The 24,992-nt window shown below is 40.4% G+C and overlaps 7 protein-coding genes, 2 long non-coding RNA genes and 1 other non-coding gene across 23 annotated transcripts; 3 read left to right on the top strand and 7 right to left on the bottom strand.

The window, feature by feature from the left end:
* Window positions 1-2,495: 2,495 nt before the first annotated feature.
* LOC116922457 (probable 1,4-beta-D-glucan cellobiohydrolase B) lies at window positions 2,496-3,780 on the top strand. The gene is made up of 3 exons (XM_032928827.2): window positions 2,496-2,715; window positions 2,776-2,900; window positions 2,956-3,780. The coding sequence occupies exons 1-3, from the start codon at window positions 2,539-2,541 to the stop codon at window positions 3,692-3,694; spliced, it is 1,041 nt and encodes a 346-aa protein (XP_032784718.1). The 5' UTR covers window positions 2,496-2,538; the 3' UTR covers window positions 3,695-3,780.
* Window positions 3,781-3,830: 50 nt separating this feature from the next.
* Window positions 3,831-4,653, bottom strand: LOC116922467. The gene is made up of 3 exons (XR_004394052.2): window positions 4,539-4,653; window positions 4,261-4,463; window positions 3,831-4,145 (listed from the first exon to the last, which is right to left on the bottom strand). It is a non-coding gene; the product is annotated as an uncharacterized LOC116922467 (long non-coding RNA).
* LOC116922447 (cAMP-dependent protein kinase catalytic subunit beta) lies at window positions 4,621-7,346 on the top strand. The gene is made up of 12 exons (XM_032928810.2): window positions 4,621-4,763; window positions 4,825-5,219; window positions 5,297-5,393; window positions 5,465-5,529; window positions 5,589-5,717; window positions 5,779-5,877; window positions 5,935-6,017; window positions 6,103-6,229; window positions 6,345-6,443; window positions 6,529-6,651; window positions 6,757-6,921; window positions 7,018-7,346. Exons 1-12 carry the CDS (start codon window positions 4,712-4,714, stop codon window positions 7,147-7,149), a joined length of 1,566 nt encoding a protein of 521 aa, XP_032784701.2. The 5' UTR covers window positions 4,621-4,711; the 3' UTR covers window positions 7,150-7,346.
* Window positions 7,347-7,417: 71 nt separating this feature from the next.
* Window positions 7,418-8,652, bottom strand: LOC116922460 (alpha-amylase). The gene is made up of 5 exons (XM_032928830.2): window positions 8,478-8,652; window positions 8,155-8,348; window positions 7,883-8,067; window positions 7,692-7,786; window positions 7,418-7,628 (listed from the first exon to the last, which is right to left on the bottom strand). The coding sequence occupies exons 1-5, from the start codon at window positions 8,602-8,604 to the stop codon at window positions 7,468-7,470; spliced, it is 762 nt and encodes a 253-aa protein (XP_032784721.2). The 5' UTR covers window positions 8,605-8,652; the 3' UTR covers window positions 7,418-7,467.
* A 695-nt stretch (window positions 8,653-9,347) lies between these two features.
* Trnad-guc lies at window positions 9,348-9,419 on the bottom strand. The gene has a single exon. It is a non-coding gene; the product is annotated as a tRNA-Asp (tRNA).
* Window positions 9,420-10,010: 591 nt separating this feature from the next.
* On the bottom strand, window positions 10,011-12,472 carry LOC116922453 (protein ABHD18). 2 transcript variants are annotated; one of them, XM_032928820.2, is made up of 11 exons: window positions 12,431-12,449; window positions 12,246-12,297; window positions 12,054-12,182; window positions 11,909-11,993; window positions 11,778-11,852; window positions 11,590-11,700; window positions 11,403-11,515; window positions 11,195-11,333; window positions 10,920-11,117; window positions 10,605-10,852; window positions 10,011-10,518 (listed from the first exon to the last, which is right to left on the bottom strand). In XM_032928820.2, the coding sequence occupies exons 3-11, from the start codon at window positions 12,143-12,145 to the stop codon at window positions 10,200-10,202; spliced, it is 1,380 nt and encodes a 459-aa protein (XP_032784711.2). In that variant the 5' UTR covers window positions 12,146-12,182; window positions 12,246-12,297; window positions 12,431-12,449; the 3' UTR covers window positions 10,011-10,199. The 2 variants fall into 2 exon arrangements, with proteins under 2 accessions (XP_032784711.2, XP_045029505.1); XM_045173570.1 differs by having other exon boundaries at window positions 12,246-12,472.
* Window positions 12,473-12,815: 343 nt separating this feature from the next.
* On the bottom strand, window positions 12,816-18,411 carry LOC116922442 (venom carboxylesterase-6). Of its 12 annotated transcripts, none has more exons than XR_006646644.1 (20): window positions 18,151-18,411; window positions 17,942-18,088; window positions 17,721-17,880; window positions 17,584-17,653; window positions 17,369-17,484; window positions 17,117-17,316; window positions 16,886-17,048; window positions 16,641-16,819; window positions 16,392-16,545; window positions 16,186-16,312; window positions 15,866-16,082; window positions 15,320-15,439; window positions 15,105-15,253; window positions 14,234-14,411; window positions 14,110-14,165; window positions 13,861-14,040; window positions 13,723-13,775; window positions 13,506-13,655; window positions 13,154-13,438; window positions 12,816-13,083 (listed from the first exon to the last, which is right to left on the bottom strand). XR_006646644.1 is itself a non-coding variant. In XM_032928800.2 (12 exons), the coding sequence occupies exons 1-11, from the start codon at window positions 18,349-18,351 to the stop codon at window positions 15,902-15,904; spliced, it is 1,698 nt and encodes a 565-aa protein (XP_032784691.2). In that variant the 5' UTR covers window positions 18,352-18,411; the 3' UTR covers window positions 15,584-15,799; window positions 15,866-15,901. The 12 variants fall into 12 exon arrangements, 2 of the variants coding, with proteins under 2 accessions (XP_032784691.2, XP_032784690.2); XR_006646647.1 differs by having other exon boundaries at window positions 13,841-14,040; XR_006646646.1 differs by having other exon boundaries at window positions 13,506-13,775; window positions 15,105-15,240.
* Window positions 13,463-15,098, top strand: LOC116923261 (hatching enzyme 1.2). Its single transcript, XM_032929729.2, has 8 exons — window positions 13,463-13,636; window positions 13,706-13,754; window positions 13,822-13,995; window positions 14,066-14,186; window positions 14,256-14,431; window positions 14,502-14,570; window positions 14,638-14,744; window positions 14,810-15,098. The coding sequence occupies exons 1-8, from the start codon at window positions 13,463-13,465 to the stop codon at window positions 14,999-15,001; spliced, it is 1,062 nt and encodes a 353-aa protein (XP_032785620.2). The 3' UTR covers window positions 15,002-15,098.
* Window positions 18,412-18,562: 151 nt separating the features above from the next.
* Window positions 18,563-21,678, bottom strand: LOC116922446 (venom carboxylesterase-6). The gene is made up of 11 exons (XM_032928803.2): window positions 21,440-21,678; window positions 20,885-21,025; window positions 20,663-20,822; window positions 20,531-20,600; window positions 20,339-20,454; window positions 20,061-20,260; window positions 19,824-19,986; window positions 19,566-19,744; window positions 19,346-19,499; window positions 19,138-19,264; window positions 18,563-18,998 (listed from the first exon to the last, which is right to left on the bottom strand). The coding sequence occupies exons 1-11, from the start codon at window positions 21,638-21,640 to the stop codon at window positions 18,827-18,829; spliced, it is 1,683 nt and encodes a 560-aa protein (XP_032784694.2). The 5' UTR covers window positions 21,641-21,678; the 3' UTR covers window positions 18,563-18,826.
* A 1,326-nt stretch (window positions 21,679-23,004) lies between these two features.
* Window positions 23,005-24,952, bottom strand: LOC116922464. 2 transcript variants are annotated; one of them, XR_006646649.1, is made up of 4 exons: window positions 24,900-24,950; window positions 24,315-24,623; window positions 24,137-24,247; window positions 23,005-23,092 (listed from the first exon to the last, which is right to left on the bottom strand). It is a non-coding gene; the product is annotated as an uncharacterized LOC116922464 (long non-coding RNA). The 2 variants fall into 2 exon arrangements; XR_006646650.1 differs by having other exon boundaries at window positions 23,078-23,092; window positions 24,124-24,247; window positions 24,900-24,952.
* Between the last annotated feature and the right edge of the window lie 40 nt (window positions 24,953-24,992).

The following is a 24,992-nucleotide window of genomic DNA, read 5'->3' on the forward strand; positions in this document are numbered from 1 at the left end:
GACCACGCAAAATACTAAAACGCCGTTTACTCGACTGGGAGAAAATGGCTGCCACGACTTCCATTTTTGATGGCGCAGAGAAAGGAGGAGGACGAGAAAGTCAAACGAGTTATTGAAAACGGCTGCAAAACGGTCCTTTTTCCCATTTACATCCAATCCCATAACATGTATGAATAACGAATGAGTTGCAACTCTGCACGTTTAAGTCCTTTGCCATAAATTAAGGCCGAGAGTCATCTATGTTTGTACAGTGTTCGAAAAGGCCCATCAATTCATAATTGCGCATCACACAACTTGCATTCAGATACAGCACTTTGTACGTGCTTAATTAACTGATACCTATTTTGTTTTTAATTAGGTAATAACAGATACATGGCAGAAAGGCTAAATTGAGACGTAAGGGACGTTAAAAAAATTGCACTCACCAATTTAATGTCGATATCCCTTATCTTCGACACGCGATAAACGTGTTCAATCCTTCCCCACGATGTGAATAGAGACGGCTAAGGTAAAAACGAGTCTCGATTAATGCATAAAACAAATTATTGTAGTCAAATAAACCTTGTACTTACATGTGATTAAATTGCTGTGCAGTATGATTTTGTTGCCAACAGCCACATCTTGCTCTACAAGGAAATTGGAACCATCGTATGACAAAACGAAGCATCTCAGACGGCCACATGACGGATTTTCACAAGTTGACGTACACGGTTCTATGCTGAGGTTCCTTGAAAAGAATTGTAGTAAGGTTAAATGAAAATACTTTTTATAAGAAAACCAATTTCCTTGGAGGTGTGGCTCTAGACATGCCCTCAAGATGTTTCAATTACATTTGCATTAATATTTATGCAACTGAATGGTCGGCCATTCGCCATTGAGATATTCCGTACCGATTGATTGAGGGGGTCTATTTTCTGCAGACAATTTTACTCTCTCGCAAAATCTGGCTGACAATAGACAACGGACTCTGGGATCGATATGTGCAGGCACGCGGACAAGTCCATCTGCGCATTAATATAAAGTCAGGCGCGGCCACACAATAGCAGATTCTCGTTTGAATGCCGTCACGGGATAGACAACAATTTGGCTTTCACGACTGCGTTGCCAGTCGTACGTCACGCATCCAATTAAAGGGCCGGTGGCGAAATACCTATGCATTGGCGAGGGAGCAGAAATCCAAACCTGATGAGAAACAATATGTCCAGACATCAAACAAATACCACATTATAGAGTAATTCTTGACCAACTGGAGACGAGAATGAATATTTGATTCTGGGAAAGGGAAGAGTCTCACATGTAAATCCCAACAGCACTGTTGCCTGCAATGCAAGGGCAAAAAACAATCGTTAAAGACAAGCACCTAATTATATTTTGTTGTTGATGAACATTCAATAATGCAACACTCACTTTCGTTCAGCCATGACTTGTGGACATTATATCATTCTGTCTTTTTGCTCAACTTGAGCAAGATCTGGTCACACCATTTTAATGACAATGACAGTTTCTAGTTGTTTGCTTTTCTGCCCAAGAAAATTCTAGTCTGAAAATGCAAAAGAACATTAAATCAATAAATACTTTTATGGCCATTCTAATTGTAATCTACCAAATTCATAAGCAAACCAATTCAAGGCTTAAACTTGAAAGGCACTAAAGCAATTCATTTTGTGGGTTATTTTACAACTCTAAATCCCTTAACTACGTAGGCGCCAAAAATACAGAGGGCTGACCACGTTGTGCCAACGACTCGATGTGTCGGACTGTTTACCAATATAAAGTCAATGTCAAGTTTGCAACACAGATTTAATAAAAATTATAGACTGCCGTAAGCACTATAAAGGATATTGAAGTAAAACGTTAATCTAAATGTTAAATTAATCAATAAAGCACTTACCTTCGACCTTCTTGCCCCTGTCTTTGCACACAGCATAATGGCCGATGAATGATCCACTGCAGACGACATCTTGAATCAGTTTTGCCAAACTCGTTTCAACTTTCATGAAAAGAATATCCAAATTTATATAATCCTAAAAATAAAAAAAAGTTATTGGTTCAAATCAGGTATTAAAATTGATTATACTTTAGTGGTTTTGCGTACATAAACCAAACTTGTATCGGGCCGTGCCGGCAAACAGATAATGTTTGTTGAACAGGTGGGTTCAATTGCTGAACCTCGCCTTTTTGATTTGTTTACAGGTGAACCAACCACACAATGCCCTAGGAAAACAAGGCGATAAAAAAAAAGTCAACGGCATAGTTCAGTAGTCGACTTTTGGTCCAACGTTTTTCCCCAAGACCAAACAAACATCTTAATTTAATTCTCGTCAGATATATGTGGACGATCGTCCCGTAGTGCAAATCAATATTGACCATCATTTCATTGTTACATCACCTCTTATACATTGAAGTTATTTTCTCTAGTTTTGGTGACAGGACAACGTTCTGCACACGTGTACATCACCAAGATAAAGAGAAAACATCCCGTGATAAAAAGCCGAATAATTTGGTCAGAAGACGTTCAGACTTGCAACGGTATTCAACATGATTAGACTAGTGTTTCTGGCCGGCCTAATGGCCGTCGCTGCAGCAACAGAGTCGCGTCAGGCCAGTATGGGCATCCAGGTGTGCTACGGCCCAGGCAATTGCCAACAAGAAAACACCGGAGTTGTACTCGATTATCGCTGGACTGGCTGCGGAGATCCTTACAACTGCTACACCGTAACTGTGTATTCCTGATTCGACAGTGATTCAAATCTCATATTTTCTTTTGACGTACAGAATCCTAGCCAAGGTGAATACGAATCTGGATGGGGAATTAAATTCGATGGCAATCAAATGACGTTGGCCAACTGGCCCTCTAACGGAGCAAGAACTTTTCTCACTTCCGCCCCAAATTCCAATCGGTATATACAAAGACACGTGTTAATAATCGATATAATTAAATGACGCATGTTGCAGGTATCGAATGTTTTACCTGCTCAACAAGGAACTGTCCTTCGAAGTGGACGTGACTGCGACCGGGTGCGGCATGAATTCGGCCCTCTATTTCATCACGATGGAAAGCGATGGTGGCCAGGCCAGTTCCGGCTACACTGGAGCCATGTACGGCACAGGCTATTGCGACGCACAACCAGCTGAGCCTGGACGTCCTTCTTGCGACGAGCTGGACATTTGGGAAGCCAATAGTTTAGCCAATGTCTACACGACTCATCCCTGCCTCAATGGCCAATGCGATCCTTACGGCTGCGCTTTTAACACTTACGCCCGAGGCGCCAAGAATTTCTACGGACGCGGTTCCGGCTATCAGCTGGACAGCACCCAAAAGTTCACCGTCGTCACTCGTTTCTTGACTGTCGACGGAACAGACTACGGCGATCTGAAGGAGATCCAACGATTCTACATCCAGAACGGACGCACCATCCAGCAACCGACCTTCGATGGTTACAACGGAATCTCCGACGGTTACTGCAACCATTTTGGCCAGTCCAACAGCCAAGGAGGCGTATCGTACGGCATGTCGCAGGGAATGAGGAAAGGCATGGTCATGTCCTTGTCCATGTGGGGCAGTCCCAGCGATCCAAACAGCATGACTTGGATGGACAACGAACCCAACGGCCCGTGCCCGGTTTATCAGAATCCCAATCCTTACACGAGTTTCGGCAACATCAAATTCGGTCCAATCGGTTCAACTGTTTGATTGATATTGTACGTACCTGGTGGCCATCTTTTGTATCATTTCAGTACTACTATAGCCCATGAAAAATAGAGACGAGTTTGCATGCACCCGAGGCGATTAATTGATGGCAAACATTTTTGGGGACAAACTTCTTATCTGTTATTTTTGAGATATACGTTTTATTTTTTCAATGCGAAGCAGATTTTGTCTAAACAACTAGGTAACAACTAGGTAAAAACAAAAAATTGACGTGGGTTGACACAAAGTCGATGATTGTTGACGCCTGGAGACATTTGACACATCTGGACGACGATTTCTCGGTGAACGATGGAATTTGAACTCGTAAACTTAATATGGGACACATCCATGTCAACAAAGATCAATTGAACCGATAAATAGCAATGGTGCAACTGGAGTGACCTTTCAAAAAAGAAACTTATTGGCGTCGAAAAACTCTTGCACAAGCAAACACCTGCAATATAACAAAGTTCTCACTTTACCATTGTTTCCTTATCTGTTGTGACGTACATGCCGCATGCCTTCATTTCTAGCCTTTACGACTGAATAATAAATCAAGTGTTATTTACTGTTGTCGTAGCCGAAAATTCCACAAAACATTCCAGTCTTTGGGGACAATGGCGTAGGGTGGCAGTCCCGCGTTTTAGCAACTCGATTTAGCAGCAGCCGTCCATTTACCACCACGTGTGTGTACGTACATCATGGCGTACTGTACACCAAGCTCACAAAAAAAAACCTATCTGCAGGGTTCCTTATCTGAGATTGGTACACCCTTTTGATAAAAGAAAGACAAAAAAAATAAAATACAATAAAAAAACGAAACGAGAAGGAAATAATGTAGACGTACGCGGCGTTGACTTGGCGTTGGCTTAAAGTCTTGAACCGTGTCGAGATCTGACGATGTATTGTCGTTGCCCTCACTGAGTTTTCTTCAGTCGTGACTTGCAATTGGCTCACCTTTTATTATTCTGAAACAACGTCCAGTGCCAAGTATCGACTGCTGGCCGACAAGTGTTCGTCATGCCTTTTTTTGGATTTCTGAGCAAAAAGAAAGATGCCAACGAGGATTCAGGTAAACCCCATTCAATTTGCAAATCATTCTCGTAAATTCAATTGGTAAATCTGAATTCAAGGAGTCATCGTTGGCGTCGGTTTCAAAGCGACAGCAGCCAACGAAACTGCGATGAAATCAGCTATGAAACATCCTGCCAATGAAAACAAGTCCAAGAATAAAAACAAGGAGAACAAACACGAAGAGAAAAGTGAGCCGCTGCAGACAGTTTCGACAGGCAATCGGCGTCATGAAACAAGTCCTTATCTTCCTCCGACCAATTACGAGTTTAATATCTCGGCTCCAGCTACGGAATCCTCCCAAACAATTAACCGCAATAACACGTACGGCAACAATCAAGTCGTCGTTGCAAACACGACGGACAAAAAACAGAGTAAACTCGACTTGGAAATTTTTGGGACGACCAAACAGCCAACGTTTAGAACGGCCCTCTCAACGCCCAATCTGCTGACGGCTGTAAATTAAATTAATCCAAAACACAGTTAAAGCTGTAAGCCATTCTAATTCAAATTCACCGACGATCGTTAAAACAGGATTTGGCGCAAGAGTCGGCACGTAAGCCGATATCATCTGACGATAGGCCAACCTTGAGAAATGGAACTCTAATCCATTATAATGGCTCAACCAGTTGTAAGTTGAAACGCCGATTCCAGCATTTTATTTTCATGACAAATCCTAATTGTTTAATTGCTCCTTTGAAGATGAAGAGTACTTGCGACAGGCGAAAGAAATGTTCGAACACAGATGGCGATATCCACCGGACCAAGTAATTTTGTGGTTTTGACCCTAATTCATTCCAGTTGTTAAATTTTGGTTTCATTCAAGGACGGAATAGATTTGTACGACTTTTTCCGGGCGCGGACGTTAGCCTCTGGCAATTTCGGGCGCGTTATACTTGTCCAGAACAAGTTAAACAAGCAATTTTACGCCATGAAAGTTCTCGAGAAGCAAAAGGTATGCTGTCATGCAGTGAATTCAAGTATGACAATTTGAATGGAACCTGATGATTGGATAGGTCGTGAAAAAGAAACAGGTGGAGCACACGTTGGACGAGAAAAAAGTATTGACTGCCATTAGTTTCCCGTTCATTGTTAAATTGGAATTCTATTTCAAGGTAATGCAAATTCGGCATTGAACTGACCGACTATTAACTGATTTCAATTGATTGTAGGACAATTCTAATTTATATATGGTTCTCGAATACGTACCTGGAGGCGACATGTTTACCCATTTGCGTAAACTTGGAAGATTCAAGTAAAAACCAATGTCTCCCATTATCCTTCATTACCCAGATCTCGTTTAACACGTGACATTTTTGACTGGGCATATTTTTAAACAGAGAGCCTCACGCCCGATTCTATGCCACTCAGATCGTTTTGGCTTTTGAATATCTGCATCATCTAGGGCTGATATACCGCGATTTGAAACCGGAAAACATTATGATAGACACAGCTGGATATGCTAAAGTAGGTAGTTACATCTTTAAGTGGATTTTTGTTTTATTTCTTGATTTTTTCGAAAAATAATTCGGAGAAGAGCCTTCATTGTTTCTGACTAATTAAATCCAACCTGATGAAACAGGTTACAGATTTTGGTTTCACCAAGAGAATTGCGGATAGACGGACGTGGACGATGTGTGGAACGCCGGAATACTTGGCTCCCGAAATCATTCTCGTTAAAGTATACTACATAACATCCACTTTTCGAGGAGATATCTTTTTTAAATGACGCCCACTAGAATTACTTCTATTAACGTATCATCTAGGGCTATAATGGAGCCGTCGATTGGTGGGCTCTGGGAGTCTTGATTTTCGAAATGGTGGCTGGACAAGCGCCCTTTATAGCCGATCAACCCATTCAGCTCTACGAGAAAATCGTGGCCGGCAAGGTAATTTATTCCACCTTGCTAGCCAGAGCCATTCATGTCTGATTGCTATTGGCGATTCGCGAGAAATCCCCTAAAATATAAATAATCACCGCATTCTCCTTGCAGATCCAATATCCGAAAATATTTAGCTCAGAAGTGAAGGATCTCGTCCGCGGTTTACTACAAGCCGATCTGACCAAACGACTGGGTAACCTGAAAAATGGCGTTGGTGACATTAAAAACCATCGCTGGTTTCAGACGACCGATTGGCTCGCCATCTATCAAAAAAGAGTAACATGATTAATTATTTTGTATCCACAAGTCCAACTAGAAAAGGGCAGTTGTGTTGATTATGGAATACGTAATGTTTGCCAATATTTGGGATAGGTTCCTGCACCATTGATCCCGAAAGTGAAGGGAGCCGGTGATACGAGACATTTCCAGCCTAGCGAAGAAGATCGAGATCTGTTCAAAGGGAGACCCGATAATTTGCACGAAGAGACGTTCAGAGATTTTTAAAAATTGTTTTTCTTGTTGGCTGTGTTTTTTTCCCTTTTCGTTTGAGCAACAGTTATTATTTTAATTTCGTGTACCTATTACTGGTTTTTGAATTCATCAATTTCATAGCTGTTCTGTTGCCATGACAATTCATCTCACCCAATCTCTGCTTATCAGTTGTTCGTGACAATACATCCCTACAGGTTGTGTTATGAAAATCTAGCTACGTCACATTGTCTACTGTTTACAGAGCACTTCAGCATTGCTAGGCTCAGTCAACGAGTACAAAGATAATGCAAGTCCATGTAATGAAATATGTAAAAATTAGAGTTTACAGAATTATTGGAATGCGTTAATCTCACAGTCACCCGTTCCAAAATAGAATCGGTTGATGTAACCACAGCGGGCAACGTGATTTTTGTTACTAGTGTACGGTGGAGGCACATCAGCTCCCGTGCCCGTGCAAGTTGATTGTTGGATATCTGACTCGTATCCACTTCCTGTGGATGAACGCCAACATTATTCTCAAACGACTTGGAATTTTAAAAACAAAAATGACTTGCCGGATAGGGTGAGGTATGCTTTGACATCGAACCATCCGTTTTCTGTCTCATCGCAATTCATCTGCAAATCCACCATCCAATTATTGGGTCCCCATCTAAATTGAGAAGTGTAAAGCAAACGTTAGACATCGATCGGTTAGCCAACAAAATATTTTCCCAACAACGAGGTAAATTAGTTTTTTTACGATTACGTATTCAGTTGCTGGTATCCGTTTTCGCCAGGTGCGTTGGTTGTCCAGGCCAATGGTGTACCGTAAGCGACGTAAGTTTCGTAAATACCCTGTCCTGGCTGAACTCCAAACCAGTCCAATTTGGTGTCACCTTCTCTCCACGCGTCGTATTTTGCCCAATGTGGTCCAGTGCCCAAAGAGGTTGCCTGTCAGATAGTGTCGACGTGCAAAACCGTTTGGAATGGACGATTTACAATAATTTTGTAACCACATTTGATTATTGAGTTACCTACATTAATGGAAATGGAGCAATCCGAAGTTTCGGCGTTAACGTCACTGGTGCAACTTGGTCGAACAGTTTCTTTATTAACTCCACCTTGGATGAACATGTCTTGTCCGATAGTGGTTGCTTTAAAGATAACTACCACCGTTCGTCGAATGCCAGCTGGACGAGGTGTCGTGGTACTTTCTGTTGTCGGCAGAGTGGCTACGCATCACAGGCAAAATAAATAAATATAAGTGCTAAGAATACTTATTTGAATCATTTTCTAAAGGGAAACGACAGCACTGAAAAAATAAAATCGAGTATGCAGATAAGAAAGAACTTATTCCTTACTCATTTCGGTTGTTGGTTCGGTTACCAAGCAATCAGGACCGTAACAAGGTACTGTTGGGATCTCATTTTGGCCAGCAACAAGGGCTAACCAGCCAACGTTGGCTACCAACAGTAGACGCAGCAACATGGTTCACGATGTGTGCACAACAAAGGTTGAACTTTGACTGGGAAAGAAAATTTCAATTAAACATTGTATCGCTCGGCCAAAATCGCCAGTGGAAAATGCATCTAGCTGATCTAATCTATATAACAAATGAACTGAGTGCTGATTGCGTAGATCGAGGGTCGCATTCCCTTCTGCCCAATGATCGAAAATTACAAAGCTGATAAAAGTTACCATTGCTCTAGAAATATTCAATCATTTTGAACAGTTGTATCGACTGTAGGTTTCGTGTACTACATTAGTTAGCAGACTAGCCCAGGTCTGCTGTTTTGTCCTCGTCGGCCCTTTGTACAAAAGCAGACACAAGCACAACATATTGATATTGGTACAAATATCCTGATTTGTGCACCGTGTGATAAGAAATTTGAGCCCTGTAAAACAATGATTGCATTAAGCTTAACCAAACTGGAAACCAAAAACATACCATTACGTAAAAATAAGCCGGTAGATAACCTTAATAATTGCAACAATCAGAATAGGAATTTTGATGTGGAGCTACAAGCTCACTGTTGAAGGTGTAAGGACCAAGCTATGGTTTTGGTTTGCTGTGTGTAACTTAATGGACATCTTTGCAAATAACTAAGAGAAACATTGTATCACGCTAGTGTTAAAGAGAGAATACTGCTTAAACTTGAATTATTTTCAAAATTCTGTTAAGAGTTCAAGATCTGACAAAACAAAAATTACACGAATGAAAAAAGATTGACCTCCCCGACGGGGAATTGAACCCCGGTCTCCCGCGTGACAGGCGGGGATACTGACCACTATACTATCGAGGACTATACACAATGCGTGCAAAGTACGGAACAGATTTAAATAATTTTATAACCTCCAACTAATCTAACGACTTGTATTCCCCTTAGCAGATTTAGTATTAGCCCAAGAATGTTCCCCCTTCACGGAAACTAAATAGTCGCAGCAGAGGCACACAGATAATTTTGTGAAACGTTTAGGAATCGACTTTGATGAGTAATTCTATGACGGAATGTGTTGCATTGCCACAGTCGAGGCTTAACCGACCACCTTACTCATCGTAAATATCGAATACTTATCGGCTATACTATGTGGATGTTGTGCATGACACGCCGTCTTTAACGTATGGAAATAACCCTTGGGTTGTCTAAATTTGCAATGGTTTTCCCAGAAATTGGAAACGGTTTGTTTTCCTGAACTGCTTCCAACCATTTCGCTATCTTCTATTTTAGCTTTTCGAACTGTGCATGAAGGATGAATGAACGGCGCAATTTATCAATAAAGTTAATCCTGCATCTTTGCAGGACAGACTTTAAACATCTCACCTTTTTTATCTGGAACAGCGGATGGAAAGAATAAATCTAACATAACGTTACTGCTATCGTACTCGTCTCTGATTCTTTTCTTGAATATATTTATTATTCGTCTAACCACTTTACTCCAGAAATCCACTGAAAAGAAACGTTCGATCATTCAAACAAATTTAAACATAAAAACCCCAACTTTTCCGGTACATCACGCAAAACTTTTCTTTCAGAAAAACGTACGCCATCTATGTTCAAATTACGAACTAAGATTAATAGCGTTCAGGTATAATGGTTGGCAATGATTCTGTCAAAGGCATCTTTGACGGCCCGACGGAATATTTCATGATGTAGGACGTAGGCGGCAACATGTCCAGTCGAGACATATCTAATTTCCGACTGAGGCCATAATTGTCTCAGGTCAGTACATCCTTCACGAGGAACATAAGCATCGTCATTGGCAGTCACAATGACGATACACGAACTATCAACCGGCCGTGAGTAGTTTGCAATGTGCGTGAACTCGTCCATAATGCCACGCATAAATTCCATTGCCTGTTGACGGGCTTTAGCTTTTTCCATCCCCTTTACTTGTTCAGTCCTAATTCATAATTTCATTATAAAAAAAAAAATAAATAAATAAATAAATAAAAAAATTACGACCTCAATGTGCGAATTGGAACTTACAAAAAAGGTTGAAGCATTTTTCGGAGCGGAGTAGAAACTGAGACACTGCCCAGACGCTTCCAGGATTCCGGAAGAACAATGCCGGACAACCCCGATAATTTGAAATTGAATGTTTCTTCCACGGCTTTAGTCAGACGCTGATCGTTGCTAGGAGGAATGGAATGAGCGCTACTCGGGACTTCAAGATTTGCTCCCATGTGACGTGAGTAGTTTTGAGCAAACTGTTTACCTGCATCAAAGGCACAATCCTAAAGAGAGACAAAGTAATCAAATAATAATACGATGACAGATTAATTCAAAGTAAAAATTATTTACGCTATTGGCTGGAGATTGAAGAACCATATCAAGGATCTCGTTGTAAATTTGGTTAGAATAATACTGGGACTCTAGAAGAGACCAATCAATCGCTCCGCTCATGACTCCGCGTGTAAACACTGAAGACGCTGTTGACCAGGATAGGCAAGGAACTAAAACCACTGGTTTTGGCCAGCTGGAAGCTGCCAATGAAGCCATCTAAAGTTGAAGAACATTGTGTCAGTTACTACAACAGTAATGAAATTTTTTTAGAGAAAAGAAAATGAAGTACGCACATGACCGCCCATTGAAACTCCAGTAACTCCTAGAGGACCGAGTCCATTGCGTTCGCACCAATGAAACAATACAAGAGACTCGAGGATAAGGCAACCGCCCATTACGAAGATGTCCGAGACATTGTGCAAACAGGAAAGTCTACGCATCAATTAAGAGAAGAGCCTCGTGAAGTGAATGCTATGGACTATACCCGTGTTTATTTATAACTTTTGGTCTTTTGGTTTTCGTAGGCCATAAAAAGGATTTTCCAGGATGATGGAGCCGATGTTCCATTCTTTCATCAGCGGTTTGCCCATTAGCATTCGTCGACGCCAAAAGAACTTTGTAACGTTACAAAAGTGTGTATAAATAATATCGAATACCAATTGGCAAATAAAGGCTATGCTCAACTTACATGATCACCTGTTCCTGCAAGTTGCACTACCATTGGTTTAAGGCCATTACCCCAATTCCACTGTTTAGGCAGCAGTACTTGGAAATAGGCAGTTTCGGATTCCACTGGCACCTACATAAAAGTCCACAACAAAGAGATGGATTCAAATTACAAAAATTGAAACATAAAGTCTTACTTTTTGCACTTACTAAGCCAGGGAGATGATATGCAAATGGGCTCTGAAAGTGGCCATTTAAGATTTTGTAATGCTTGTGGTCTTCTTCCTACAAAATATTGCTGTTAAACATTAACACGAGGACTACATTAGATTCTAAATTACCTTATCAATGAAAACTTTGTGTTGCGAGTCAACTAAACTTTGGCATTTTTCCCTATCCGATACAATTTTACGGAACTCAAAAAGCCTAAATGGAGAAAAAAAATTACTCAATTGTTCTTAAAAAGTAGTAAGTTGAAAAATGTACCGTTTAATATTTTCAGGATTGCCCCATCCTCTAATAAAAAACTTGGAAAGCACTAGATTCCTGTAAACACGATCTAGCTTACTGGCACCCATTCACAGAAGACAATTATTTTATTTAGTATAAAGTATCCTAGATTAAAAAAAAAAAAATCCTATAATAAATAAATGGACAATGTATACTAAGTGATCTCACCAAAAGTCATCTGATGAATCAAAGTAGGGCGATTGTGAATTAAAACACCCGTCTATAGTCAAATTGTGAAATCGTTAACCAAACAAAAAAGAAATAAGAAACAAACTAAAATGACAGGACACAAGAGGTCACATAAACGACATGATAATTTGTAAATTAAGAGATGGGTAACCGACAAAACTCACAATGACTCTAGCACGGAAGCACTGTTCAGTCTTGCTCACGTACAATAATAAGAAAAAAAGCGTCTGCAACTCGGCAAAAAATGTCTATTCTATTAACCAGGCCGAACAACTACTATAAATTTAACGTCCTACCCTATTTAACATGGCCAGACAATTCTATTTTTCCACGAGCTTTAGACCCGTTAACCTGAGATGTGAGAACCAACTTCCTACCGGAAGGTGCAAGCGCAGAGTTGGATTTTTAAAAATGCTGAAAAAAAGAACGTGAGGCGTGTGTCGCGCCAGTACCTTCCGGTAGTGAGTTAGTTCTCAGGTTATCAAAGCCAAGTTCCATCTTCACCTCGTATGAAAAACAAAAAAAAAAAAGCTATTTAAAATGTCAAAATATCCTCAAGTACAGTTCCTTTTCTCCATCTACACGAAGGATTTGTTTGTTAATACACTAATAAACGGCATATGATTTTTGATAAATGGAAAAACCTTAATACTACGCTTTTAAGATACAGATACGAATTATAGATAAAATTACATTAAACAAAGAATTTTTGTTGATGTGCATCAGCAAGACTAATCGGCATTTCCAATATTCTTAATACCACGCCCGATGTCAAAACTAACCTTTCTCAACATCCCTCATTCCGATAATAATGAATCTATTACAACAGTCTATTAACAGATGTTCCATATCTGTCTATAGAATATTGGTTTAAACGTCAGTACTACCTGTCTGTATATGGCAATCCATGTCCAGCGCAATGTTGTTTTCGTTGCCTCATCCATATTCGCCGCTACTGGCTGCTGGAACACTTGTTGTTTATTCCGTTCTTTCGTCGAAAACAAAATTATTGGGGGACACATGTCTGCCTATCGTGGGCAGATTCCCAGAGCTATATAAGACCGAGACAAAGATTCCAACAGACAACGTCTCCGTCGTGACACGCATCCACCACAATTATCGCAGGTATTCCGTTCCATTTCAGCATTTTTCTTTCAAACTGATCAATCTTCCTGTTTCAGTCATTAGGAACCAACATGTCATTCAGCACGCTCTACATTTCTATTTTAATCACCTTACATTTCTCAACTTGTCTGGCCACTTCCGATCCGAACCTCTACAGCAATAAGAGCCGACCATTGGACAATGATGCTCCAGAAACAACCACCTCTTCCGGTCCATCACATCTCGATCATGGACCCAGCAATCAGGTTATTCAGATCTTCATGACTAGTTAATTTAAAAAAATATATAAAATGAATGTGTCTGTTACGTTGTAGAATGGCATTTATCTAACAGCCGAGGATTTCCAGAATGCATTCACTATCGGTAACATTTTTCTTTAACTACCTGTAATGTAATTAAATATTCTTTAAAATCAAAAACTTATAAAAAGATGACAATGATGTCGATACCAGCCCGTATTGGGCAGCACCTCGTCACGCAGCCGATGTATTTGAGGGTGATATCTCCGGCGTTCAGTCGATCCAAGAGCTTCGCAACGCAATCGTGGGACGTAATTATCGCTGGCCGAATGCTGTCATTCCTTACATCATTGCGGCTCCCTTCAGTAAACACAGCTTTCAAATCGATTCAGCATTTTTCAATTGATTCGCTGTTTTGCAACAAAAATGACTTAGCTATGGCGGAACGCAGTGTCATAGCCAGGGCTTTGATGGAATACCACAACAAGACGTGCATCCGATTCGTTCCTCGGACAATCCAGCCAGACTACATCGTCTTCAGAACAACAGGATCCGGGTATTGAAGTGTTGCATAGATAATTAACAACAAATTAATAGTTACACCTTTGATTCGATGATTGTTCAGGTGCAACAGCAACGTCGGCCGAACGGGTGGAGCTCAAACAGTGTCGCTGGATCAAGGCTGCATTCACGTTGGTCTCATTATTCACGAGCTGATGCACGCAGCTGGTTTCTACCACGAACAAGCGCGTACCGACAGGGACGATCACGTCGTCATCAACTGGGCAAACATTCAAGACGGTTGTATTAGCTTCTCCTCATTAGAAGCCATTCTATTAACAGATTTGCATTTTTCATTGTCGATAATCAGGAATGCAACGAAACTTTGACAAACTTGGACCCAACGAAATCGAAATGCTGGGAACCCGTTACGACACAGGTCAGATTTTAAGAACATAAATGGGGCAAAGAATTAGAAGTAAGACATTTATTTCCGACTTGAACAGGATCTGTCATGCATTACGATCAATTCGCCTTCGCCAAGGATCGCAAGATTCCGACAATCTACTCAAAAACAGGCAGCACCCTCGGCAACACTCAGGGATTCAGTCAGGTAATGTTTTTTCATTTCATTTTTTTTTTAAAGGCAACGAGTTAATTAAGAATTACGTCTAACAGAACGACGTAGTAAAGTTGAACATCATGTATCGGTGCGGCTCTGAAGAAGTAACGACAACGGTCAGAACGACCACCCCAACTACTCAGACGACAACAACAACGGCTAGAACGACCACTGCAGAGGCAACAACTACTAGAGGAACTACTGAAACCCCTGGTACCACAGGAACAACAACTACACGGAACTACTGAATCGCCCCCGAAAGAGACTACAACGACCAAAGAGCCAATCGGTAATGAATAACCAACGCCAAAAGCCTAAATTTCAGCGAGTTCATTAGCTAATTGCTTTTACCTGTGACGGGATGTGTCGATGCGCTACAGGTCCGGAATGTGTCGATGCCATGGGAGGATGCGACGTGTGGGCTGGCGACGGATTCTGCAACCACAGTGTTGATTTGATGACGGCCTTTTGCAGAAAAACGTGCGGACTTTGCACGGACACTGACGGTATTTATACGCTCCCATTTTCTATCGTTCTCAATTACTTTAATGTAAATATTGAATTACGATCATCAGCGAGGTGCGTCGACAACACTCCCATCTGCGTCCAGTTTGCAAACATGGGCCAATGCAATCAGGAATTCATGGTTGCCAACTGCCAGAAGTCTTGCAATGCCTGCAACAAACCTTGAACTGGAGAAACAAAATTAATGAGTCCATTGTTTGGCCGTTTTGCTGATCTAATGGGTATGTAATAGTTCCATGTTGTCATTCATTTTTCTTGCCAATAAAAAATCAAAGCACTTCGAAAGGGCCTTCATTTCTTCCATCTTTAGCGTCTCAAGATATTTATTTCATCACTTGATTAAGCAAGGCCCTTTACGCCTGAATTCCTCTGAAAGAAAAATAAAATTCACGATAAAATGGATATTTTAGACTTTTAGACATTAAGACAGGACTGGAGATCAGCTACACATTCTCTAAATAATTTACCATTTAGTTACAGTCCATTAACAACATTTCCGCTCAAAATCAAACGACGTGCAACTTTAATCGAAAAGGGATGATTATTCTTTTCAAAACAAATTTCGACTCTAATCTAGTTTGACCTACGTGAATACACAAACAGTTGGAATAAATGAAGAGGTTTCACAATTCATCCTTGGTGATGATGCGATTAGCAGCTTTGATGTTGTTCCAAAACGCAAGCCTCGGTTCGAAAGGCATTTTACCATTGACAAAGGTGGGTCTCTCTTTAATATCCAAGTAACGTATCGCTCCTTGCTCAACTGGAAGCCAATCATCGTCTACATGGCTACTCACAGGAACTCTGCTCGTAAATTTGTCATGACAAATTTACAAGCAAACAATTTTTAAACCGTGACAGTTGAACGGCCCTTAAAAATAAAGTAGGACGTCATAATTACAATTACCCATTTTTAGCGAACGATGTCCATAAATCGATCAACGTTGCGGAAACTTTCAAGTCTTCTGGAACGCTCAACCTCGGCAACAATCCGGAGCTGAACAACAGAAAAAGTTCATCGGCGTGACAAACACCTAATCCATTGAAACCAATAATTTAGAATTGTGCTAAATTCAAATTTCTTGATGAAAAACGGGTACATGAATGTTTTACCTAGATCAATTTCAGGTGGAACTCCGACCATCTGGGGAAACGAAAATTGACCCCGGTGCGTGTAGAAATAGTAATAAGTGGATTGACTATTAAACTCGCTGAATAAGGCGACTGAATCATCGGTGCATTTGAAAAGTCCATAATCTGAAGCGATCTATTGAACGACAATGACATTACGCAATCGTATGAAAATGATGGGCTTCTATTTGCAGTGGAATCAATTTTAAAAAAGAAAGAAAATAGACTCACCAGTTCTATTTGCTGTTTTTGATCTTCGTAGGGCTTTTGAAGAGTGAACAAATGATCGTGCACCAATTGAGCCATTTGCTGACCATTCGGATGATTTTCCATTTGGATCATGTAGCGGATTATGCCGATAGGATCGGCTTTGAACTCGTCCATGTGTTTGTCATCATTCACAAAAAAAGCTGCATCACACGCACAAAACGATTTAGTAAGGGAATTCATGGGTTAGGTGTCGCTGCTAGATTTACATGCACTAACGAGGGCTCCTTCGTTTTTAGTGACACCCAAAATCAAAGGTACTTGATTAAACTTTCTCTCGGCAATGAGTTCCTCTGGATAGGCTGGAACGAAAGGCAAACTCCTTTCGGCGTCAATCCGAGGTACAAAAGCCAAAGGGAACATTCCAAAACCCTGTTGAAAAATACACAATTTTTGTACGAAATGCACAGTACAATTGGAAAAATAAGTGGAATACTAACCAGTCCGATGGTTAAGTGCTTTCTAATTCCGGCAATTTCTTCAGCTTTCCTAGTCCTCAGACAGGCCAGTAACTCACGGGAAGCATCCGACGGGCAGTTGAGATGATTGGCAAGCATCCTGGTATATTCCGCAATCTTCGGATTCAACGCCCATGGGCATGTCGATGTACCGGACTGAATTATGGCTCGATGGAAAAGGCCTGTCGCAAAATACATGACGCTTTGTGCAACCAAACTTAAAAACTAAGTTACCTTTTGAATAGGGTGACAAGACGTGAAAATCTACACTAGCACCACCTGCGCTCTCGCCGAATATGGTAATGAGGTCTGCATTTCCACCAAAATGGGCAATGTGATTCCGCACCCACCTTTAAATAAAAACCCTGTCATTGTACTACCCAACACTCGGGGTGATGTGCTACTTGAAAGAAATAATTTAATGCAATATTAACGAGGAAAGGAAATACCTCAGTGCCAATGATTGATCGAGAAGTCCGTAATTTCCCGGAGCTTGAGCGTCTTCAGTGCTGAGAAAACCTGAAGTGACAAGATCAAACTTAACGTAATAAATTAGACTGGAGAACAAGAAACCATCGAGTTATACCGAGGGGTCCCAAACGATAATTCAAAGTGACCAAGACGACATCGCGATCGAGAAGATAGTTTGGTCCAAACATGTCTGTTTCGCCGTTTCCACTTCCCATGTAAAAAGCTCCGCCATGAATCCATACCATGACTGGAAGGGGATCATTCGTCCCATTCACCTACCACCGATTTAAATGATGATTAATAAATGCAGACAATTATCAAGGTAACGAAATTTACTTGAGGTACGTAGACGTTGAGATAAAGACAATCCTCTTGTCCAAGAACGAGTCCATCTTGCACGATGGAATTGAATTGAATGCACTTGGGTCCTTCTCGGCTGGCGTCAAGTGTGGTGCCTTGCCAATCCTTTGCTGGAAGGGGATCCTTTTCACAACGCATCAAATTGAAAAAAGATGAATAAATATTTGACTTTGAAAGTTTTATACTTTGAAACGGAGGTCTCCAACAGGTGGCTGGGCGTAGGGGATGGCTCTGAAAGCGTCTATCATTCGGCCAGACGCAGACGACATTCGCGATCCACGGAGACGCCCCAATGATGGGACATTAACGATCGGTTCTTCTCGACTTGAATACACAGAATGAAGTAGCAGGATGGCAAAGATGTACTTTAGTTGAGGGCAACTCATTGCTATTTTTCTGAAAAATTCGCCTGAAAATTAAACGTCCGTTACAAACGACACCAAGTGTTGCTATTAAAAACGATCAAATTTCCATACAACTTTAGTCAAAAACGACGTAACAATGGACTTTTGATAGACGAAAATGATAAGACTTGTGTTTTTTTGTTTCAAAATTTTGTTTTTCTACGAGATACGAAATTTGGACTTTAGACTGACGTATAGGTCCCCAAGCAATTCATTACATCACCGCTTCAAAATAATGTTTCAGTTGCGCTTACAGCACATTGATAAACAGACTGCATTTCAATAACGTGTTGCTTAAGCTAAAGAAAACAAAAAATTATGCGGGTCATAAACTTGAGAGACGACGCGGAATAATTTTGGGCCCCATCTAAAATGAATTGTTTTCCTTTTGACAATCATCTGATTAGTAAATTTTTTTTTCAAACTAAATGATCACAAAGTCTTGTCAAAAGACATTCTAGAGCTCATCTTTTCCAGTGGTGAGTAGATTTTTCCAAAAGTCCAGTTTCGATTGAAACGGCATTGAATTGTTGATGAGTTTGGGATTGTTGGCCTCGATGCGAAGGTAACGGACCTGCTCGCGCGTAGTGGGAAGCCATTTGTCAACAACGTCATCACTTTGCGGTATCCTGTGGTCCATCAATCGTTTGGCGGGAAATAAGGAAAGGCAATTAGTTGCATCCGTCATGAGAAGGATGAATTAAAATGAAAAAAATAATCAGGAAACAGTCAATAAAAAAAAGCCATTGATCAATGGAGACACATTACCCATCAGCAGCAAATGACGTCCATAAATCCAACAACATTTTAGACACTTTGAGGTCGTTGGGATGGCTGAGGCGAGGCATCAAGTAATTGGGAAACATCAACAGAATTTCATCGGCATGAGCCACACCTGTGCAAAACATGGAGAACAGCAGATGAAATTTCAGGCCACTGGATAACGTGTGAATGAATCCAAAACGACTTGACCTACCGAAATCAGAATCTTTGGGTATGTCCAAGATTTCAACGAGGGACAGCTGGCCCCGATGAGCGTACTGATAATAGAAGACGGGATACGCATTGTGCTGGGCCAGCGCTTTAACAGAATCATCGACGCATTTAAAGAATCCAATGTCCGACGAAAGCTGCCATTCACGAATAAATATCAACACAAGTAAAAAGCTAATGAAAAGTTAAACATGAGCACATACCTCTCCGTATTGCGAAATGATATCCTCGTCCGTTTTGGCACTAGAAAAATAATAATCGTAAACCTTTTGGGCTATTTGAGGGCCACCCTTTCGATTCTCCATGGCTAAAATGTGAAGCACATTTTTGACGGGATCTGTTTTGAACTCATTCATGCCTTCGCCGTCCAGCGTTGCCAAACCTTGGAAGCAAATTGGCATTTCAATTAGTTTCAAGTCTTCCACAGGAAATTGTTTCAAAAATAAAAAGATTGGATTTACTTGCAGCAAAAAGGCCGCCTTCGTTTTCAGTTAATCCGCCGATAAACGGCACTTGATTGAATTGCTTATTGGCTACAAGTCTTTCTGGAGTGTCGGGGAGAAACGGGAATTCTCGTTCAGCGTCGACGCGTGGTACAAACGCGATCGGAAGTAATCCCAAACCCTTAAAATTTGAGCGTTCAATCAAAGTAAAATAATAAAAGGGCGAGGCAGAGTTTGGAGGTCATTTGTACGAACCGCTATCATGCCCATCTTCTTTTTAGAGTCCAGGAACTCTTTCACGTCCTTGCTCCTCAGGCACTTGAGCAATTCTTTGGAATTGGTCGTCGGGCAGTTGACGTCTTCGGCCAGAATGCGCGTGTATGCGCCTATGCTTTTCGTATGCGCCCAAGGGCACCTGGTCGACCCAGACTGGGCAATGGCGCGGTGGAACAGTCCTATGTACAGCCAATTGGACGGAACGAATGAATGAATGACTGAAAGCAAAAAACAACTCGTGTTCAACAGGACATTGCCTTTAGAGTAGGGTGAGAGGACTTGGTATTCCACGCTGGCACCGCCGGCACTTTCCCCGAAAATGGTAATCGAGTTCGTGTTGCCTCCGAAATGGTGGACGTGATCTCGAACCCATCTACGCGGCGATAAATAATGCATGAAAAACCGGTTCGTTTACGTTTAGTTGGTTGACGCCTAGCAAAACTACACACTTGAGAGCTAATGACTGATCAAGGAGTCCATAATTTCCTGGGGCCTCTTTATCTTCCGTGCTCAGAAAACCTAAATGCGTTATTGATAATCTGATTAAAAAATAATTGGAATTGAAAATTTCAGGTTTTCACCAAAAGATCCTAAACGATAGTTAAGAGTGACCAAGACGACATCTCGATCAAGGATGTAGCCGGGACCGTACAAATCCGTGTCAGAATTGCCACTGCCAGTGGTAAAGCCTCCGCCATGAATCCACACCATGACCGGCAGAGGATTCTCGCTGGCATCCACCTGTACGCACATAAAACTCGCTCACTTTCGATACGATATTTTAACTTAAACATTTAAATTACGTTTGTGGTGTACACATTGAGTACAAGGCAGTCTTCTTGACCTGCCGTGACTTTCGTCACGAGGTCGAATTGTAAACAAGTTGGACCTTCCTTGGTGGCATCCAGCAAAGTTCCTGTCCACGGTTTCGCCGGGATTGGATCCTATTTTATTTGGAAGAAGAAGTTAGTCTTGTTTTAAATAGTGATTTTGCAACTACAACAATTAGAAAACCTAAATAGCTGATCACACATTTAATGAACTCTTATCAAATCCAAATAGGATTCACCTAGGTTATTTAAACGCAAATGTAAGAACATTTTAACGCGCAAGCGTACAATCACATGAGAGCAATGCAGATGCTGTTTGTTCTTAAAATAACTGCGCGTTGGACAGATAAGCAGCCCGGTCCACAAGTCATAACCAAATAAACATAGTGCGCCATATACATTTCAGTAAATTGACCCTGAAGATAAAAATTTGCAAATTCTGACAAAAAAACAAATGAGAAATAGATACGATATCAAGTGCATTACAATTTTAATTGAAAAAAAATAGATTTAATTTTCATTACTTACGTTAAAACGTAAATCTCCAACAGGTGGTTGCGCATAGGGAATGCCTCTAAAGGCGTTAAACTTCCTGCCTGATGCCGATACCATCACAGATCCACGTAGACTACCCAAGAATGGTATGTTCACCACGGGTTGTTCATCTGCGTGACATTGAAATACGAAAAGGCCAACTAAAGTTAAATACAAGCGAATAAAGAGCTCCATTTCGAATCAAAAGCCGCAGCTTGACTGAGAGACTTGTTAGAAAATCACAGCCTCTTATCAAGCAGAGCTGATGATACACTGTACAAAAAAACAAAAATGGACAGTGCATCTGTTTGCCTGAGGGGGTGTGTACAAAACAAACTGGGCAGAACTCGAGATTAGTCTTCTTTTCACTATGGAATTGAGAAATACAAACACATAGACTTAACTGAACAATTTTCTCGCCTTCAGACGCACAGTCCTTTCAAGACAATTTACTTGAAATTCAAGGCATGCTCTTACACTTGGATTTTTATTTCATTTCCTCCTATGGTTACCTCAAGGCTGTTGATAACTGCTGTGTCAGTAGCCAGACAATTCAACAGTTGTGGCCGGCACCCAATGCATTCTGTCCAACGTCTTCATGTACCATATGGACATAAAAGTTAGATTTGGTCAATGTCCTGTTGACAATACAGGATGTCAGCTAAAGTGGCATCAAAGCTATTAAGACTAAGACATACGTATCATGAAATTTCACTATTAAATGAATAATACTACAGAAAGTGACGAGACGTTTGGCATTCCTTCGAGTTAAAAGAGCCCAAAGGGTTTATGTTACTCATACAATGGCTCTAATACCTTAATCATCATGAGCTCAGCAATCTTTAAATGAGATAACTTGAAGTTTACAGAAATTTAGATAGCATCACGTATGCAATCGGTATAGCATTTCTACTGAATACTGCTTAAGAAATAGATTACAATGAACAATAAGATACACTTGAAAAATTTACCTGACTCGTCATTTCTAAAGAGTTGGCGTCGTTTCATCAGCATCAATTCATAATAATTTCATCGATTTACGGAAGGACTCGTCTAAAGTACGACATCAGTTACCTTAAGCAAATTTAAGCTTGAAAAATAGAATTTATGTAATTTGATTTACATCGAAATTTATTCTCGTTGACAAGATACCTCTTACGCGTTGCTAATGCCATGACTCAGCATTCCGTGTCTGCACGACTACGTACAGCAAATCATATTAATATCCATCCTGTAATAATTCACCATCTCTGGTACTTTGATCTGGAAATGTCATGAAAATAGCAGCAAAACTAGTCCGTCCGGCAATCAACGCGAGCAAATACTAGGTTGAACTAGAATAAAGACAATAGCCATTTTACAATAGAAACCAGTTGAAAATCAAACATACCATTTGTGGATAAAGGCATTTAAGACTCCACACCATCAACACTTGATCCAGAAAATAGTTGACGAATCAGAGCTACTTTCAAAAATGCGGACGAGGTCGATAACAAACCTAAACAAACAATTTCTTTATTATTCTAAACGGAGACATTTTCAATAAAAAAATAAATTCTATGTAAATGGATAGATTCTAAAGCAACAAATGAATCTGTTCCAAAAGTTGGGCGTGTTTTCACTCCAGTGGATATATTACAGCCATTTCTAAGAAAAAAAAAAAATTCATGCGACAACTTTTGCTGTTGATTAAGTTAAAAAACTTGCAAATCACGCAAGCCATTTTTCGTCGGCACGCAACGAGTGCGTTTCGCATGCTAGTGTACGGCTCCAGCACCAACATGCAAGCAAAATGTATACAAGGGCCTTGAAAAAATGCCTGGGGGGATTCGTATTACCAAATTTGATGTAAAATTTACGGAAATTCGCAATAATAAATTTTAAGATTCTCTAAAATAAGCAATACAAAAAAGAAAGGAAGCTTGTTGCACCGTGAAACATAAATTTAATCTACGGTGCAATTTACACCAGGTAATAAAAACGAGAAAACGTGAGCCGTCACGAACGGATACTAAATTGAAAGAAACTACTAGTCCGATTGTGTTTAGCTATTTACGCATAGACAGCAAAGAAGTTCCTCGAGCAGTCAATAATCAACATCAGCGCGGAAGCTACAGTCGATTGCAATGAAACGTTAGAACAAAGACATTAATGTAAGCCTGTTCTAAAGCACTTTTTTCTGGGAAATCGATTAATTGCTTCATTCCCCTTTTACTCAACTCTTTTCCGCAACAATTTAGCATTTTCATCTGATAGGCGTACTGAACATAAAGGTCGATGTTAGGCCTACTCTCAGAACAAATTTCTTAACAATTCTAGGATGAAGCCTTGGTACAACGTGCATCCGCTGAAATCAAAAGGCAAACTGTATAAAAACCAGTGTCAAAACGGACTAGCCATTTTTTACCGCGTAACGCATTTGGCACATATTTTAGCGAATTTCAGGGCACGCTGTCGTACTTTAACCAACGGGGAGCTAGCTATAGAGTCCAAAAGGCAAGATAGAGACCCGTATAGTTCGTTATGCCAAACAAAGTGATAAAACTTTCTTTTTTACGACACCTTGTCCCGTTCTACGAAAATGCGAATCAGCCAAGAACTTCTCGGTAAACTCAGTTCTATCATCTAAGGTTGCATGTGGGTTTGAACTGAAAAAGAATAGTTAAAGAATATCATACTTTGTTGACTCACCCAGTTAGCCCATTGACTGTTTTCAATAACACAGATTTAGACGGCAGATTGTGATCTTAAGTTGCTCAACACTCGAATGGCCAACAGGAGACTTCTTTCGCTTCTGTTACCCTATTAAATAGGAAATGTACATTTCAATAACAAAGACCATATAACAAGGCAGTTTTAAAATTCTCACACCAGAATGATGTTCAACTTGCACCAAAATTTATCTTTGTTGTTTAAGGTTTTAAAATGCTTGCTAACAAATTCTGCTTTCACGCCAACATGTACTATATTGTTGACATTGACATTTTTCAGTTGATTCAAAATAAACATCTAGAACAAAGGAAAAGGAACAAATACAAGAAAACTAGTTGAAGTAAACTTATCACATCACCTTTGTTAAGTTTAAGTTCGATGCCCTCAACTCCTTCTGATGAGGCTATTTGGCTAGGTGAGGACTTCAAGAATCCACACTTCAATGTCAAAAGAAGATTATGAGATACTGTGAAATACAAGATTGAAATATTGTGAAATACCAACAGGAAATAACACTTAATGAATCCAAGTTGTCAATGTTATCTTAGAAATAAGGCTAACCTGTACTATTCCAGTACATTTACATCAAGTTCTGTTCAACAAAATCTACAAGTACATGCAAGTTGATATTAGGTTTAGCACAAGTTCAATAGCCATCAACAACCATGAAACAATTAATACAAATAAGTTATGTCGTAAATTAATCCTTTTTATAATCCTGATTTAGAGTGGTTATCATTACCTTCTTCCACAACAGCCAGAGAACAAAGAACTCCCTTCCCAGCACGTGGCCAATAGGAAGATGATCTGGAATCGATATTTAAGTAAGCGATTA

Source organism: Daphnia magna, linkage group LG5, assembly GCF_020631705.1.
Source record: "Daphnia magna isolate NIES linkage group LG5, ASM2063170v1.1, whole genome shotgun sequence".
NCBI classification, from domain to species: domain Eukaryota; kingdom Metazoa; phylum Arthropoda; class Branchiopoda; order Diplostraca; family Daphniidae; genus Daphnia; species Daphnia magna.